The sequence below is a fragment of the Anolis sagrei genome, chromosome 2, assembly GCF_037176765.1.
Source record: "Anolis sagrei isolate rAnoSag1 chromosome 2, rAnoSag1.mat, whole genome shotgun sequence".
NCBI classification, from domain to species: domain Eukaryota; kingdom Metazoa; phylum Chordata; class Lepidosauria; order Squamata; family Dactyloidae; genus Anolis; species Anolis sagrei.
This window is the reverse complement of record NC_090022.1, coordinates 121,939,116-121,956,930: the sequence shown is the minus strand read 5'-3', so window position 1 is coordinate 121,956,930 and position 17,815 is coordinate 121,939,116. Positions and strand designations below refer to the sequence as shown.

Here is a 17,815-nt window from a genome sequence, read left to right as displayed (position 1 = left end):
TTCACACATTATTTAATTGTCATAGCTTTCCTTTACAAATACTCTGCAAATTGTAATTGAGGGAATGTGAGACTTCTTTCTTAAACATACATATTCTTCTTGAAGAACTACAATTTCTTTTTTTATAACTATTGCCTCTTCATAAGTTATTTTTCCCTGGAGCTCACATAAACTTATAAAAAAGTAAAGTCATGTAAAGCGGTCAAATATGAACTAGGTATGCAAAAGAAGCTATTTGGGTTTGGAAAACTAGAAGTGTGTGTCTCTCAAAATTAAGAAGGGGGTAAATTTTGGAAATTTGCACATTTTTAAGATTCATGTCTATAAAACCATGCATACATTTGAAATACAAACATACTGTTATCTATGAGAACAATGTATAAAATTCATATAAGTTAGGAAATATGTGGTGCCATTCAATTTGCGAATGATATACAACTTTTACATTTTATTCTTTTATCTTTAGGTTTGAATTGTAAATAGTCTGATAATAGTTTTTTCTATTTTAAAGTTCATTTTTGTATGTTTATAATTGTTCTTTAAACTGTAAGCTGCTCCAGGTCTCAATTTTTCGATGAAAATGCAAGATACCAATAAATCTAACACAACAGACAATAATGTAATAAATCAAGAAGTACAGGTGTGCCCATTCCTAGTAGGAAGTACAACTCTATAAAAGGAGGAGGGAACAATAAGGTTCTTACAATTTTATTTGCCATTCTCACTGATCCTTACATTATGCAAGCTTGCCTAGCTGACAAAAGACTCTTTCTGTTGAACTGTTGAACTAAATGAGGCTTTATGTTACCTTGGATTCCAAGATTTAAAAATCCAATTGTCACTTAGCTGACTTCTTCTCACATGAGTAATATCTTATAGTTATTAGCAATCTGGCAAAAATTCCACATGTTGGCAGGAAACATGACATACATGCCTGCTTTAGCTTTGGCAAGACAGAAACTCTGCACTGATTAAATTCTTCTTGGGAAGTGCAGGATATGAATAGAGTTCTCTTTTCCTGTTTCCCAGCCAGCTATTCTTTGACTTTCATATTGTGAAGTCCCAACCTACTTGGCTGATTGTTCAATCATTCTCTTTTCCTTTATTTGGCAGAAATGCACTGCCTCTAGAATAGAGAGCAATAATATATTGTATATTTTAATTAGCAATTAAGGCAAGGAAGGGGAAGGGTGGGTTTCTTAGTGGCCATGGTGTTCCATAGTTTGTTTAAACATGCTCAGTTGTACATATGCAGTCAGAAATAATGATAATGCCCTTAAACCAGATGAAAACATGTTCTGAGGCCACAACAGTGGTCTCTAGAATTTATCGCACAAAGCCACCATCTTGTGACATGCATGCAAACACAGATTCCTGGGAATATAGAGCAAGCAAATAAGGACCTTTGCACCAGGTAAGGTGCCATTCCATGGTGCAGTCAGGTTTTTGCCCATCAAGAGATTTGGAAAGATTTGTTTTGGGATGTTGGATTGCACATAGTTTTGTGCAATAAGTGACAGTTCTGCTTCTATGCCAGTCCGCCATTTTGTGTGATAGTCCTAATTGATAGTCCTAATTGGTTCTGCAGGAGGAAGGCTGCTGCTATGGCTGCCAGCAGGCATGTAGCCGGGGGGGGGGGGGGGGCTTGAGGGGCTTCAGCCCCCCCCCCCCGAAATTCTCATGGTGGTTCGCGAAAAGGCTTTACTGGTGCATTATTTAAACTGTTATGTTTATTCATATCATGATGTGATCACCATAATCAATATATCCCATATGCATGGGGGTATTGGGGTAATGATACAAAAGGTTTGCTAGGCTAGATCCTCTTTCACTCAGACTCAGCCCCCACCCCGAAACTCAGCCCCCCCCGAACCCCTCCTGAAATTTTTTTAGCCCCCCCCCGCCCCCCCCCCCCCCGAAACGAAATCGTGGCTACGGGCCTGGCTGCCAGTTTGAGTGCTTGGAAGTAAAGAGTCATCACTCCTTTTGAGCTGGGTGTTTGTTTTTGTTGTTATACTGTTTTGGGTTGAACACTTCTAACCCAAATTGCATTTCAATGCATTTCAATGTGTTTTGGATATTAGTTGTCTAGAAAACTAGACTCTTTGTTCATTTTTGGAGGGCTGCCTGGGGTCCAATGGGTGACCTCCTCCAAAATCTGCAAGAGGCTTATGGGATGCCCAGTTCCCACCCTTGCCATTAAGTAATCATATCTGCCTCTATAAAACCTGTTATGCATACCCCCATGCCACAAATCACACCCCTGAGGCAAACTGGGGTTAGCTTAGATTGTTGGGGTTCAGTCTGATCCTGATCTGTGTGAACAGGATTCTCTGATAGTTTTTCAAACTGAGCAAGCTCTCCCTGACTCTGACAGTGTGGAATCTGTTGTTGATGCAGAGGTCAGTGGGAATGAAAACGAAACCCAACAGTTAGAAGAGAATGTTTTGGAAGTTAGCCATGATATCTCCCCACCTGGGCTTGATAATGAGGTCCGAAGAGAACAGATAGTGAGAGATAGATTTGTTTCCCAGTCTGTACGAAGGTCACAGCGCCTTCAGCAGAAAGAGGCCCAAACAGAAAATTCAAGGGGTGTTTCTAAGAATAGCTTCTTTGGTTTAAGAGCATCCCTGCCGGGTGCTTCTTTAGGTCAAGCAACGTTCGGGACTGTGGCTGGTCTTGGCAGAATTCCTGTGTTCCATGGCCAGTAATCCCAGAGGCTTGTAGTTTCCAAGTTCATGGTTAGTAAAAGGCTAACAGACTCCTGGTTATTGTTTTGTGGCTTTTGAAGTTTTGCTCAAGTTCAGAGATCCTATTGACTACTGTGTTTTTCTGTGGCTTTTTTTACTCTGCATTTACCTTTCTTTTGTAACCAATTTTTCATCAATAAACAAGGATTGCTTTTCCTACAGTCCAGAGTGGTGGATTTAATCTTATGGTCTTGTTTCTTGAACTGGGATGCAACATAGATAACAGCTGGTACCCAGAACTATCTATAAAAAGGTAAAGGTAAAGGTTTTCCCCTGACATTAAATCCAATTGTGTCTAACACTGGGGGTTGCTGCCGGTATTATCCATAGACACTTCCAAGGTCATGTGGCCTGCATAACTGCATGGAGCACAGTTACCTTCCTGCCAGAGTGGTACCTATTGATCTACTCACATTTGCATGTTTTCAAACTGCTAGGTTGGCAGAAGTTGGGGCTAACAGTGGGAGCTCACACTGCTCCTTGGATTTGAACCTATGACCTTTTGGTCAAGAAGTTCAGCAGCTCAGTGGTTTAACCCACTGCGCCACCAGGGGCTCCATATCCATATATTTCTTTATTTAGTTATTTAGCTTTTGTTCTGCCATTCTCCCAATATGGGACCCAAGGAGATTTGCAGGTTTGCATTAAAACAGACTGCACATATATAATACAAAGTTTAAAAACAATTAAAAGCACATTTTAGCATTTAAGGCACCTAAAATGATACTGATAAGAATAACACACACCGAATGAGACTTTCTACAGCAGATTGCCAAGGCTCAAAGTTCTTTGTCATCACAAAGATAGAAAAAGAGGGTACCAACCATGGAACAGAAGTCCACAGCATGAGAGCAGCTATCTTGGTGAAATCAAGGGCCCTTCCAGACAGGACCAAATCCCTGAAAGAACTGGGATATTTAAATCCGGTACCTCCCTGAATTCAGGCCCCACCTCACTCAAACTCCGTGCTTTTGCTGGGTTGGTGGCTATGTGCCCTCTCAAATCTACCAGCGGCCCCCAGCCCCCCCAGCTAGCCCCCAGCCCCCCCCCCCCATTTTGCCCCAAAGCATATCTGAGGGGGCTGGTTGCATGCTCTGGTCCCTCGGCGAAAGCTCCTAATACGTCAAAATGAATGTATAAATGCATGCAGCGAGGCCCCTGCAGTAAGTTTTGGGGGAAAACAGGAAGCTGGAACGGTGGGATTTATCCTGCTCTTTCATGCTCTCAGAGTCCAAAGAACTGGGATTGCAATGAGGATTGATCCCAGGATCACAGAATACATTCCCACAGGCCCACACCTTTTAGCAAGGTTCAGATCATTTCAGGTGTTTTATTAATCTGAACTAAACGGGGAAATCCCAGTTTACTCCAGATTAATCCGAGTTAATCTGAGGCGTTATTTGGATGTCTCAGGTTAACCCGTGACCCATCATGAGGTTTTGGACCTGTGCAGAAGGGCTCCAAGAGAAAACCCTCCTCTGAGGATCCTAAAACCCAGGCTGCCTCATACTGGATGAGAACAGGCTTTCACTTATCTAGCCCTCCAAGTAAAAAATCATATTCATAGAATCATAGAATCAAAGAGTTGGAAGAGACCTCATGGGCCATCCAGTCCAACCCCCTGCCAAGAAGCAGGAATATTGCATTCAAATCACCCCCGACAGATGGCCATCCAGCCTCTGTTTAAAAGCTTCCAAAGAAGGAGCCTCCACCACACTCCGGGGCAGAGAGTTCCACTGCTGAACGGCTCTCACAGTCAGGAAGTTCTTCCTCGTGTTCAGATGGAATCTCCTCTCTTGTAGTTTGAAGCCATTGTTCCGCGTCCTAGTCTCCAGGGAAGCAGAAAACAAGCTTGCTCCCTCCTCCCTGTGGCTTCCTCTCACATATTTATACATGGCTATCATATCCCCTCTCAGCCTTCTCTTCTTCAAGCTAAACATGCCCAGTTCCTTAAGCCGCTCCTCATAGGGCTTGTTCTCCAGACCCTTTATCATTTTAGTCGCTCTCCTCTGGACACATTCCAGCTTCTCAATATCTCTCTTGAATTGTAGTGCCCAGAATTGGACACAATATTCCAGGTGTGGTCTAACCAAAGCAGAATAAAGGGGTAGCATTACTTCCCTAGATCTACACACTATGCTCCTATTGATGCAGGCCAAAATCCCATTGGCTTTTTTTGCCGCCACATCACATTGTTGGCTCATGTTTAACTTATTGTCCATGAGGACTCCAAGATCTTTTTCACACGTACTGCTCTCGAGCCAGGCGTCACCCATTCTGTATCTTTGCATTTCGTTTTTCCTGCCAAAGTGGAGTATCTTGCATTTGTCACTGTTGAACTTCATTTTGGCCCATCTCTCTAATCTGTCAAGATCGTTTTGAATCCTGCTCCTGTCCTCTGGAGTATTGGCTATCCCTCCCAATTTGGTGTCGTCTGCAAACTTGATGATCCTGCCTTCTAACCCTTCATCTAAGTCATTAATAAAGATGTTGAACAGGACCGGGCCCAGGACGGAACCCTGCGGCACTCCGCTCGTCACTTCTTTCCAGGATGAAGAGGAAGCATTGGTGAGCACCCTCTGGGTTCGTCCATTTAACCAATTACAGATCCACCTCACCATAGTTTTGCCTAGCCCACATTGGACTAGTTTCCTTGCCAGAAGGTCATGGAGGACCTTGTCGAAGGCCTTACTGAAATCCAGGTACGCTACATCCACGGCATTCCCCGCATCTACCCAGCTTGTAACTCTATCGAAAAAAGAGATCAGATTAGTCTGGCATGACTTGTTTTTGATAAATCCATGTTGACTATTAGCGATGACTGCATTTGTTTCTAAGTGTTTGCAGACCGCTTCCTTAACAATCTTTTCCAGAATCTTGCCCGGTATCGACGTGAGGCTGTTTGGGTCATCCTTTTTTCCCTTCTTGAAGACTGGGACCACATTGGCCCTCCTCCAATCTGCTGGAACTTCTCCTGTTCTCCAAGAACTCTCAAAGATGGTTGCCAATGGTTCCGAAATGACTTCCGCTAGTTCCTTCAATACTCTTGGGTGTAGTTGATCTGGCCCTGGGGACTTGAACTCATTTAGAGTGGCCAGGTATTCCTGTACGACTTGTTTCCCAATTTGGAGTTGGATGTCCTCAAATCCCTCATCCACTCCCTCTTGTTTTTCCTTTTTCTACTGACATAAGAAAAGAATCCCTTTTTATTGTTTTTAATGTCCCTGGTAAGCCTGAGCTTGTTTTTTGCTTTAGCCTTGCGGACCTTTTCCCTACAGGTGTTGGCTATTTGTTAGAATTCTTCTTTGGTGATTTCTCCCTTTTTCCACTTCTTGTGCATGTCTCTTTTGTGTCTCAGCACAGTTAGAAGTTCTTTGGACATCCATTCTGGCTTCTTTGCACTTGTCCTATTTTTTCTTTTTGTTGGCACAGTTTGCAACTGCGCCTTGAGTATTTCACTCTTGAGAAACTCCCATCCATCCGTAACTCCCTTGTCTTTTAGTATCTGTGTCCACTGAATGCTGCTCAGTGTTTCCTTCATTTTTTGGAAATCAGCTCTCCTAAAGTCCAAAATGCGGGTTTGACTTGTCTTAGTCTCGGCATTCCTTTGTATCTCAAATTGCAGGAGCGCATGGTCACTTGCCCCTAAGGATCCTACCACTTCAACCGCATCGATCAGGTCCTCCCCATTTGTTAGGATGAGATCAAGAGTAGCCAATCCCCTTGTTGCCTCTTCTACCTTCTGGACCATGAAATTGTCTGCAAGTCAAGCAAGGAATTTGTTGGACTTTGTACTCTTGGCCGAGTTTGTTTTCCAGCAAATATCGGGATAGTTGAAATCGCCCATGACTACTACATCTCTTCTCTGTGCCTGTTTGGTCAACTGTTGGCAGAAGACTTCATCCAGTTCTTCCTCCTGGCTTGGAGGTCTGTAGTAGACGCCTACAACGAGATCTTTTTGAGTCCCAGTTCCCTTGATTCTTATCCAGATGCTTTCAAGCTGGTTTCCCGGATTGCTGTCATGCATCTCTTCTGCAGCATAAGAGTTTTTGACATATAAGGCTACTCCGCCTCCTCTCCCCTTTGTTCGGTTTCTGTGAAAGAGGTTATAGCCCTCGATGTCTACATTCCAGCGATAGGAGTCATCCCACCAGGTTTCAGTGATGCCTATGATATCATATTTGTGGTGTTGTGCTAAAAGTTGGAGTTTGTCATGTTTATTTCCCATGCTCTGTGCATTAGTGTAAAGACATGTGAGCCTCTGAATATTTAATTAAGTTACAATTTATCAGAATGAATTATACTATCTGGAAGAGAGGGCAGATGGGATATTCTATAATTGGCAGGATATAGTCATAGAACTGTAGAGATGTATGAGACCATAAAGGTGATCAGTCCAATCGCATTCTGCCATGCTGAACACACACAATCAAAACTCTTCTGACAGATGACCATCCAGTCTCTGTTTATCTCTGTGTCAAATACAAAGTCCATGGACCGAATCCGGATCACTACATCATTTTATGCGGCCTGCAAGGCTTTCAATTTCAGAGCAACATAGTTATAGTTATACAGTCTTACAATTACAAACGGCCCTTTGAAGGCAACCATAAGGCTAATTAGGCCTTCAGTGAAAATTAATTTGACACTCCTGATCCAAGAGAAAGGGAGGAAATAGTTATGTGGAAAAAAAAATAAATCCACTTCAAAAAGGTCATTCTATGTCTAAGGAAGACAAAGAATGGACACAGCAAAGATGAGCAGATTTCAGAGGTCACCCTTCAAGATGGCATGTTGAGCAAAGAAACAGATCTGTGTCAGGAGGTTGGGCGATTTTGTTGTATAAACTCCACTGCTATGAAAGAGATGCCTGTTCATTTTATATTAGCACAAACAGACTACTCAACAGATTGTCCTCATCTTAGTGTTCATGTGACAATGAGTGTGTATAGAAAGGCAATTTAGATTAGCTAAATAAGATGACATATACTGGAGCTAGTCTAATCAGCAGGAATGTGCAAAATTTTTGGAAGTTTTGTAAGTTGTAAGAAAATTTGTTAAATCTGTACATCTGAAGTGATATCTGACAGGTGGGCATGGCCCATGCCAAAAACCTTAGAATTGAAACTTATCTAATACTCTCCCAAAGTTAGCTTAATTTTCATGGCAAGCAAGCAAAGCAAAGCTAAAAAGGCTCCCATTCATCTGTAAATTAATGGTCTCTCTCCATTAGGAGAGGGAAAGGAGAGAGAAAGTAGCACAGAACTCTGGGAAATGTAGTTTGGGAAGGCAAGGAGCCCTATGCCAGGGAATTCAATGACCCTGCTCTAAACTACATTTCCCAGAATGCATCAGCATCAGAAAGCCCCAATCACGATAGCGGAAAGAGAGATTTGCCCTTCCGTAGCCAGCCAAAATTCCACTAAATTTTACACTATGATTTTTTGTTCCTGGGTTATGAATGTCATTTTCTAATTGGTTCTATCATAAAATATGGGGAAAGTTTATTACACTGCAAAAACATTTTTTTTGTGTGGGAGGGACACTGTGCTATAGTGCAATAGTTTTTCAATGAATATCTCATCATCGAGTCTCCACCAGTTCAATATAGTTTCTGCCACACAAACAAAGTTTCTGGAGTAGCACAACTACTTTCAAAGTAAGTAATACACCATTAAACAGGAAATGACACTTTCAAACTAGGAACACATTTTCTTTATTATTAAAAACTATTGTTTATGAAAAATTTGAAAATTCCACAAACATCCATGGATAAGTGAAACATTCTGAAATTTGGTAGGCTGACAGTGGTAAATGTGTTCTACCACTGCAGAAAGTTTCACCCCAATAGCTGTAAAAATGAGAAAGCAAGGTGCCCCAGAAGCCCCCCCCCCCGATGCACAATTACTATAACGAAAAAGTAATGAAATTTCATTACTCTCGTTATAGTAATGGATTTTTCACTAACTATACTTTAGAAACACTTTAGAAACAAAGTGCCAGCATGCCGCCCATTTTGTAATTACCTTTGAATCATTTTTTATCAATTGCACATGCGTACTAAGCAGGTCTCTTTAGCCCAGTGGTTCTCAATCTGTAGGTCTCCAGATGTTTTGGCCTTCAACTCACAGATATCCTAACAGCTGATAAACTGACTGGGCTTTTTGGGAGTTGTAGGCCAAAATACCTGGGGACCCACAGGTTGAGAACCACTGCTTTAGCCACAACTCTTTCCAATGTGCATTTTCCAGCTTTTCTCTTCCCCATTCCCCAAATTCAAGTTGTCCTTCACAGATGTGGATGAGCCATATGCAAGCACTAAGGCAGCCTTCCACAGTCTGGGGTCTTCCTGATCTGTTTTGACTTGAACACCAAATGATCACATTAGCTGAGGCTGATGAGGGTACCACTACAAAATATCTGAAAGGCAACAGGATGGAATAGGCTAATTCATTTGATTCTCTCTCCATCTGTTCTAGGGCAGAAGAGGGAGGCAGATGTTATTGTAGATTCAAGTAGCCCATCTTGCAACAATTATTTTAAAAAAAATTCTCTGAGCAGTGGGGCTGGAGCACACAAGAATCCAAGAAGGCCTAATTAATGGCTCTAATGAGCTACTTGTTTTTCTAAACCATTTGCAAAAGCCATGAGAAAGGAATGGTCCTCTAGAAACAGGAAGCAAATGGATTTTTCGCCTACTCTCTGCTCCACAAATGTAAGCGATGAGAGGACAATTGTTGGTCAATGAACTTGTCTGGAGAGGCAAGGAGCTGAGATGACGCAATTGTTTTTTTTATAAACCTACACAAATTACTGAATTTAGCAGAAACTACTTGACCTCAAAACAGACAGGGATCAAACTGCCTCTAATGGGGACCCTTAAAGGGAAGCTCAAGGAGAGGCAGCAGATGTGGTTTACCTCTTCAAACAACTCGGAGTTGTTTGTGCAATGCATGCCCCCTGCTACAATATATCATGTGGTTGTTTTTTATTCATTTATATCCTGTCTTTTCTCCAATAATGAGAGATCAAGCAGCTTACAAATTACTAGCCACAGGACAGATGAAAACAATCTAAGATCATCAGTGTAATATATATTTATGTTATTTAAGAACTAATTAAATAATCTTTGGGCTCATCTACAGTGTAGAATTAATGCAGGTGGAAGGGTTTACAATTGTTGCTTATGGGCAGAATCTCAGCCATAAATAAGAATGTATTATCAAATATGCCGTTTTTGTTTCAAACTTTGCCAGTTTCAACAAATGACATTCTATTTAAACAATTTACTTTGAGTAATGATTTGAAAGAAAACATTTATAAGATGATGTATCAGTGGTACTTGATGCCAGGGAGGTTTTCTAAGACGTATAAAGGTAATTCTAATAAATCTTGGAAATGTGAGGAAAATGTTGGACATTTTGTCATATGTGGTGATCTGGCAAACAGACTCAGAAATACTGGACAAACATATATGATACTGGAAGAAATTGTCAATGCTAGAATCACAATGAGTTTTACTTGTTGGGGATGCTAGATCATCACCTAAGGAAGGAAACATGGGTGATTGCTGCTATATATGATCTCTGTAGTAACAATCATCTATGATAGTTGCAAAAGCCAACTATCTTAACAGAAGAATGGCTAACAAAGTTTTGTGAATTAGCTGAAACGGACAAACGGATGCTTGATGCCAATCAAGGAGAAATCCTTGACTAACTTGAAGAAAGAGTGGGACTAATTCATCATTTTCACAACAAAATTGGGGACAAATTTCAGTTATTGGTTTTCCGATTTAGAAAAATGTTATTAAAAGTAGAAGGATGGATGTCTATGGATATCCAAAAGGAGAAGAAGTAAAAAAATCAACAAGCAATGAGTGTGAGGTTTGTAGATTAGTTCTAATAGTTATTAGTCATGTGCACGAAATTTGTTCCTACCATATCATTCATGTCTTTCGTGTCTTCCATTTCTTCGAAAGCATGAAACAGGAAGCCCCTCCACACACAGAAATCTGCTTGACACAACAGCCTGCTTTTGTGTTGAGCCAAAATTGCCTCCTTGCCTGCATTTGGGCAGGCCTGGAGCTAGGCTGCAGGCACATTCTGGGTCTGCCTGCAGGTCCCACCACACACACACACACAAACTTGGAGAATGTGGCGGGGCATGTGTGTGGTGGCTGGCAGGGCCTGTAGGCACACCCTCGGAGAGTGCCATACACACGCACTCTCCGAGAGTGTGGTTGGGCCTGTAGGAGCACATCAAGCCTTTCTTCAGGCCCCACCACACAAACACACTCTCCAAGAGTGCAGTGGGGCATGTGTGGTGGCCAGCAGGGCATGCAGGCACACTCTGGGCCTGCCTGCAGCTGAGTGCCTTACTCCAGAGGAGCAACAGCAGGAGTCAGTAAGAAGAATGCTGGGAAGGGGTGTCAGTGAGTGGGAAGCCCCCCCCCCCTCCAATAGTGGTCCGAATTTCAAGGCCCTGATCCAAAAGAAACCCTCCTGATATCAGGAGGCTTTCGAAAATGGATTGGGGGCCCCAACAAAAGCCAGGACATGAAACAGGACAAGGTTTGCTCTGAAAGCACAAGACTAATAGTTATAGTAGTTATATGTTTAGAATGTGTTTAATAATGTGTGTTTATTTAGGTTAGGATGAATGTCGTAGATATAATTGCGTTCATTGCTGAAATTTAGTTTTATATATCATGAAACACAATTTTCTTGCTATTGCTTTGTTTGCTTTATTTTATCCTTTTGCATTTAATAATATAATAATAGTTTTATTTTTCTATCTCGCCTCCATCTCCTTGAAGGGGCTCAGGGGGCTTACATGGGGCCAAGCCCAAACACATACAGTTAAAAACATAGCATATAAAATATAAAAATAACATAAAGCAACTTTATAACAATAGTAAGCCAAACAACCAAAATTACTTCAAGTCTTATGGGGGGGGGGGGGGCTGGTGTGCAAACAAGTTAGAAAATAGGTCGAGAAGACTGGTATATAAAAGTTCTAAATAAAATAAATAAATAAATAGATCATATTTCTTTTTGTTCTCTATATTTCTGGACTTCTGCATAAAAACAGCATTTAAAAAGAGGCTGGGCTTCTAAATAGCTATCCCTCTGGTGATTTATCTAGTAAACATTGATCCTTTTCCCAACTGATTTCTTTCTTGTGGGATAAAAATGAACTTTCTTTTTTGAAACAGAGCCACACTATGTATTTCATTTTTAAAAAATCAAGTAGATCTATATTTACAAAGTTGTGTGTTGGAGTGCCTCCACTTCTTTTAAATATGCTCATGAATTCCCATATTTTCATCTGCTTCCCTCTCTTGGGCTTCTCAACACAGCAAAGACAGGTGGCCAGACGACAAGTCTGGGGAGAAAAGCACCTTCATCTTCCAGTTTAACCTTTAAGTGGAAATTCTTCAGTTGCAGTCTGCAGAACTGCATGCTTCTTTCAAGTTATGAATACTTATAATGGTCAAGCAAATAAGCCCCATCAGAATGAGAAACAGAAAGGTCAAGAGACATGGGGACTTCAACTTGCTTTTATAAAGATGAATGAACTATCCAATTTGAAAACTAAACAGAATAGTTTCTCAGCCTTTTCTCTTCATATTCCAGCTCCTCAGATTCCATTCTTATTGAATATGGTCTACACATAACTTTCACTAATCCTGTAGTCCAAGTGTCTGCAAATACACAGCCCAAGGCTGTTTTATGCAGCCTTCAAACACCTCTGTGAAATATACCTGTATACCCTTGTATTAAGTGGTGGGCAGTTCAGGATCTTCCCAGGGCTTGAAGCTTCTAGGTTAATTTCTCAGAATGTCTTTTGCCTGTGTCTATGGTATCTATGGCAGGCATCCTCAGAGGTTTGTTGTTGTTGCTAGGTGCCCTACCATGACCCTATTCCACTTGTCTTTGCAACATTTCTTCAAAGGGATGTTGCCACTACCTTTCTTGGGTTAATGGTTTCTGTGACTGTGGCAACTGGATTTACGGCCTCTGCAGCTCTAGTCCAATCCTCAAAATCTACACTGCTCTGGTACAACTGATACAAAATTAGACAGAGATTTGAACTTATTTCACTGGACATTTCATGCATGTACACACTTCCAGTGCATGTGGTCCAGTCCAAAGGTTTGATCTATAACTGCTATATGAATTGAGACTTTGGTATCAATGGACTGCATCCTTTATTAGTCTATCTGTGCAATAGGATCATCTCCAGATGCTCTTTTCTACATTCTCAAGCTCTCAATTACAAAGTCATTAAAGAAAGAACCTACTTCAGTAATTCAGGCCCCAATTACGGAAAGTTCACCAGATGCCAACACTGCCTTATTTTCTACCACAGAATAACCTTCTTTTTTCTTTTTCTTTTTTGTTTCAGCTTTTAAATACATCTCTTTTAGTTGCGCTAACATGTTGGTGGTTTTAGCTTCTTTATTGAAGTGACACAGGGAAATGTGCAACTTTTTGTCATTAGATTTTTTTAAAAAAAACTCAGATTCTTTCTGTTTAAATATGAAAAATTCATCATTTTCATAAATTTTTATACAAAACAATGAAATGAACCCTTGCTCATTTCCAGCATGAAATCATTTCAACTCTTTGCTTCGATTACATTTTCTAATGGTGGCTTTTGTACTTCTTTTTATGTGCTGGCTTTGCATTGCTTCTCCGCTGATGTTATACCAGCATTGCCGTATTTTTAAAAGTATCTTCTTGTGATTTATTGCATTATGATTCCATGTTTTGAAAGAGTTGTGCCCCATCTAGGGAATTTCCTTGCTAGGTCTCTCATCGACATAAATCAGAATAACTAATAAATTGGTTCTGCAACCATGCAACAGCATATTCCATTTTGAGCTCATGTCCCCAAACAGTCAAATATTTGAGAACAGCTTTAAAGATTTATTTGGCTCAAGAATATCCATATACTAGAAATGTGACTGGGTGATTTGTTTTGTCATGTGTTAATATACAAGTTGGTCTTTCCAATCAAGATGGGAATGAAAAAAGTACTTATATCTCAATGAAGCAATGTGAAGCCCTGAAAGCAACAATCCCCCACCCCATCCTTATTCTGTTGTTTTTGCTTTCGTTGTTGTTGTGTCTGTTAAAGTCATTTCTGGCTTATCACAAACCTAGGGCAAGTTTATCTTAGGCGTTTGTTCAGCAGGGCTTGCCATTACCTATCTCTGAGGCTGAAAGAGTGTGATATCCCTAACATTATCCAATTGGTTTCCTTGGTCAGATTCAAATGGCATAATTTACATTTTGAAGTTTGGCATGATTTAATGTGATTTCACTTGCTTTTTGCCCTGGATTATACACACTTCACTACACCAGGGTGAATTTCTGCCTCTTTAACTTATTGCTACTGCTACTGAACTTTCCAAGCAACAGGCCTACATTTTTTTATATATTATAATAAGTCATTTGTTATATCATGCTTTCTAGGTTTTTGTTATTACAATAAGAATAGAGTGGTGCAACATTGCCAATAATAATATGACACTGTTGGTATCTGATGACAGAAGTATCAACCATCAGCATTAACAACAGAACAATCACGATAAACAAAGACATACTACATCTCCTGAGAAATATCATGTATTAACATATGACACTAAGGTAACTCTGTGGGTCATGCTAGATTGGCACAACAGTTATTATGCATCATATTGTCCAGTGAACGTTTCTTATGAAGCTGAGCCATATGTTTACAAGCTAACTGATTTGTTTTAATTTACTGAAATCTATTTATCTGTTTATTTGCTATACTTATACCCCACCCTTCTCACCCCTAAAAGTGGACTTAGGGCAGCTTATAAACTATGGCAATAATTCAATGCCAGATTCAGACAATAACAATATCAGTAAAGCACAATATTATAAAACTGTAAAAACATATACATATTATTAAAATAGTTTTTCAAATGATTAAAACATATCAAACATATCAAAAGTCTAGCACCAACTGAGCTTTGTAAACATTGAACTAATTGCTTTTCCATTCTTCCATCATACTTATGGGTTATATTAATCCCCAAAGGCTTGCTTAATTAGCCAGGTCTTAAGATTCTTCCTGAAGCTTAAGAGTGAGGGGGCTGTTCTGATGTCACTGGGGGGGAGTTCCACAGTCGTGGGGCCATCACCGAGAAGGCCCTATCTCTCATCCCCACCAACCACACCTGCAATGAGGGTAGGACCGAGAGCAGGGCCTCCCCAGAAGATCTTAACAGTTGCACCAGATCATTAAGGGTGCATTTGGACAGGTAAGCTGGACCGGAACCTAATCTAAGAAATCTAAGTAAACATACAGTGTCATTACATCTGAACATGGATCTACTTTAAATCCGGTTTCTGCCTCCTGCAGAATTCTGGGGTTTGTAGTTTAGTGAGGTCCTGGACCTACCTGGCTGAGCAGTTTAAAGGCCCTCCCTAAACTACAAGTCCCATAATTCTGCAGGAGACAGAAACCAGATTTAAAGTGGATCTATGATAGCATGACGAGATCCATACACAACACTACATCCCAACCTGGGAATGTTGATTGCCAAAACAAACAACATCCATAGTAAAACCACCAAGGAAGAGGTCGGATTGCTAGTTCAGCCATGAAAGAGAGATTAATTATTTGTTCTCAACATTTAAAAACCCATAAAATTGCAAGGCCTGTAAATTATATTTATCAGGTTATCTGAGTAAGGCAACTACCAAGAAAGTGGGGTCTGGTTTTTAGCCAGTATCCGAGAGCATATATCTAATAGTTAGATATATATTCTTCAGCTTGATTCTAAAGAAAGGACAGTAGTCTGGTTAAACAGCAAAATAAAATGGCAAATAAGTGTTTCTGGTGTTTAGAAAATACAATACGTTTTTTCTGGGTTTCTGTGAAGGTTTTGTGGTGAATGTGACATTTTAAAATATTTATGTATACATGTGTACTATTTCTAATGTTTCTCCTTCGAAGCCTTGCATATAACTTAGGGTGGTCCTGACAAAGGGAGAGGGGGAAAGTGAAATGAGGGAAATGTAGTTATCTCAAACTTATAAGTGGATAACATTTAAAAGCAGACCAGTGTTAAAACTAATTAATCAAAATCTTATTGCCACTACAATGGGAAAAAAGTGGAGTTGTGAGAGATCACAAGACAGGGAGTACCTGCCATCCAAAGAGTTATAGCTCAAGTAGTTATATATTACTCAAATTGCCGCCAAACAAGCACTATTTGTGAGTGTGGTACACCACTTGTGTGCCCAGCACTTAAAGGAATGCTTATATTTGACAACAGATTCTCCTTAAAACAGCACGGTTTCTTACCTGCTTGATCAGAAGCAGCATTGTGATAGTAAGGACTTGTTGACGACAAGTCCCGGATAACTTCTTCATGATGTAGAAGAATGCCTCACATCCAGTGTAATCCAGAGTAGCAAACTTGTATACTGAGACCAGCCAACTCAGTTCACAGCTTTGCTCTTCTTCAGAAACCTTGGCTGAACCCACTCTGCTTTGTGAAAATAACTCCACTTTCAAATGTGTGCTGTCTATGAACTAGAATATTTCCTGCATCTCGGGGAGAGCACAGCAGAGAGTAGATCAGCTGCAACCTGCAGAATGCTTAGAATCAGGTTTCCCTTTTTTGCTTCTGTGTCAAAAGCAAAAAAGAAAGAAAGAAAAGGCCAGGGAGAATGTATTGTAAATTTTTACCAGCACATCTGCTTTGTGTTGCTGAACCTCTTAGCCAATGAGGAGCAAGGAAAGCATCATGAAGGCTCTCAGGATTGGAGTTTTGTTCTGACTGGCCACTGACATAGAAGGGACTGGTGTCACCAGGAAACTTTATCTGGAAGAGAGTTGCTAAAAGGGTAACAGCAGAAACCCAGAGAGAGAGCATGGAAAGAAAGCCTGTTTCTGGAGGAATCTGACAGATCGAGGCCACTCCTTGGGCAGCTGCCAGTGCTCAGGCAGCTAAGCAATATTCATTTGGTCCGCCCTTCCCCTAGGTGACTGGATGGTGGCTTGAAATATGTCGGCAATAGAGAAAAAGAGGAAATTAAGCTCTTCCATTCCCTGCCTCCCCTTTGGGGCTGAAGGAGATAAATATGGGAGTAAATCTGCTAGACTTTGCTGACTTTCTTGCATGCAGCCATGTTAGTAATACGGGGACAATTTTCTATGCTCGAGCAACTGGATTCTTTACAACTGGCTCCTGTCCAAGTCATTCCAGTGGAGATCAAACATCCTGGTTCAAAGAACTGAATGCAGTAGCAACACATTGTGGTGTACATTAGGCAGAAAGTAGGTGAGGTTTGTAGCTATACCATTATCTGCAAACAACACATCCTGGAGAGAAGTGACAAAAGAAAGGATCTGAGTTCATGATGGATATACCTGTGTGGAAAACACAGTCTGCTTGTCATGTTGCATGTGGGATTCTTTAGCCTTCTGTGTGTAAAATTCATAAATTCACAAAGATAGGGTTCCTTGGTATGAGCAAAAAGTTGCTGTTCAATCTTACAGTTATTGTTTATTTCTTGGAAGCAAAATAAGTCTCTGCAATGCTCATCTGTGGCTCCAGCATGACTTGGCTGCTTACAGATGCAGAATTCAGTTGTGCTGGAACCACCATTGGCAACAATATCCTGCTAGTGCAATAGGGAAGCCACTCACTCGCAAGTATTTATTGTTATCAGGGGTTTGTGCTGTACTGTGTGCAGTAATTCCCTGACTGCTTTTCCCTGGAACTGGCCATGCAGGTAAGGGATTCTGATAATTTCAATCACCAAAAGAAACCTTTTCAAGCTTTGGGCATCCTCATGTTAACAAGTCTGCAGTACAAGAGGATTATATTCCTTCTTTATGCATGAACCTTATCTCTGATCAAAAGCATTTGTTTGATATAACATTAACATTGTATAACATGAATGAAGAAATAGGACATGCACTCCCATGGTAAGTTTTAGGCCATTTTTATGCTGTACCATTTTGTGAGTTTACCAGTGAGAGGGATAAGAAATTGGGTTTAGCTGGGCAGT

At 40.7% G+C, this 17,815-nt stretch overlaps 1 protein-coding gene across 1 annotated transcript in view; it reads right to left on the bottom strand.

The window, feature by feature from the left end:
* The window catches only part of GLP2R (glucagon like peptide 2 receptor), a 49,083-nt gene extending 32,621 nt beyond the window's left edge, over positions 1-16,462 (bottom strand). The window contains exon 1 of the mRNA XM_060764550.2: positions 16,101-16,462. Coding sequence (XP_060620533.2) covers positions 16,101-16,169 — 69 coding nt within the window. The 5' untranslated portion in view covers positions 16,170-16,462. The remainder of the gene's footprint in view (positions 1-16,100) is intronic.
* Between the last annotated feature and the right edge of the window lie 1,353 nt (positions 16,463-17,815).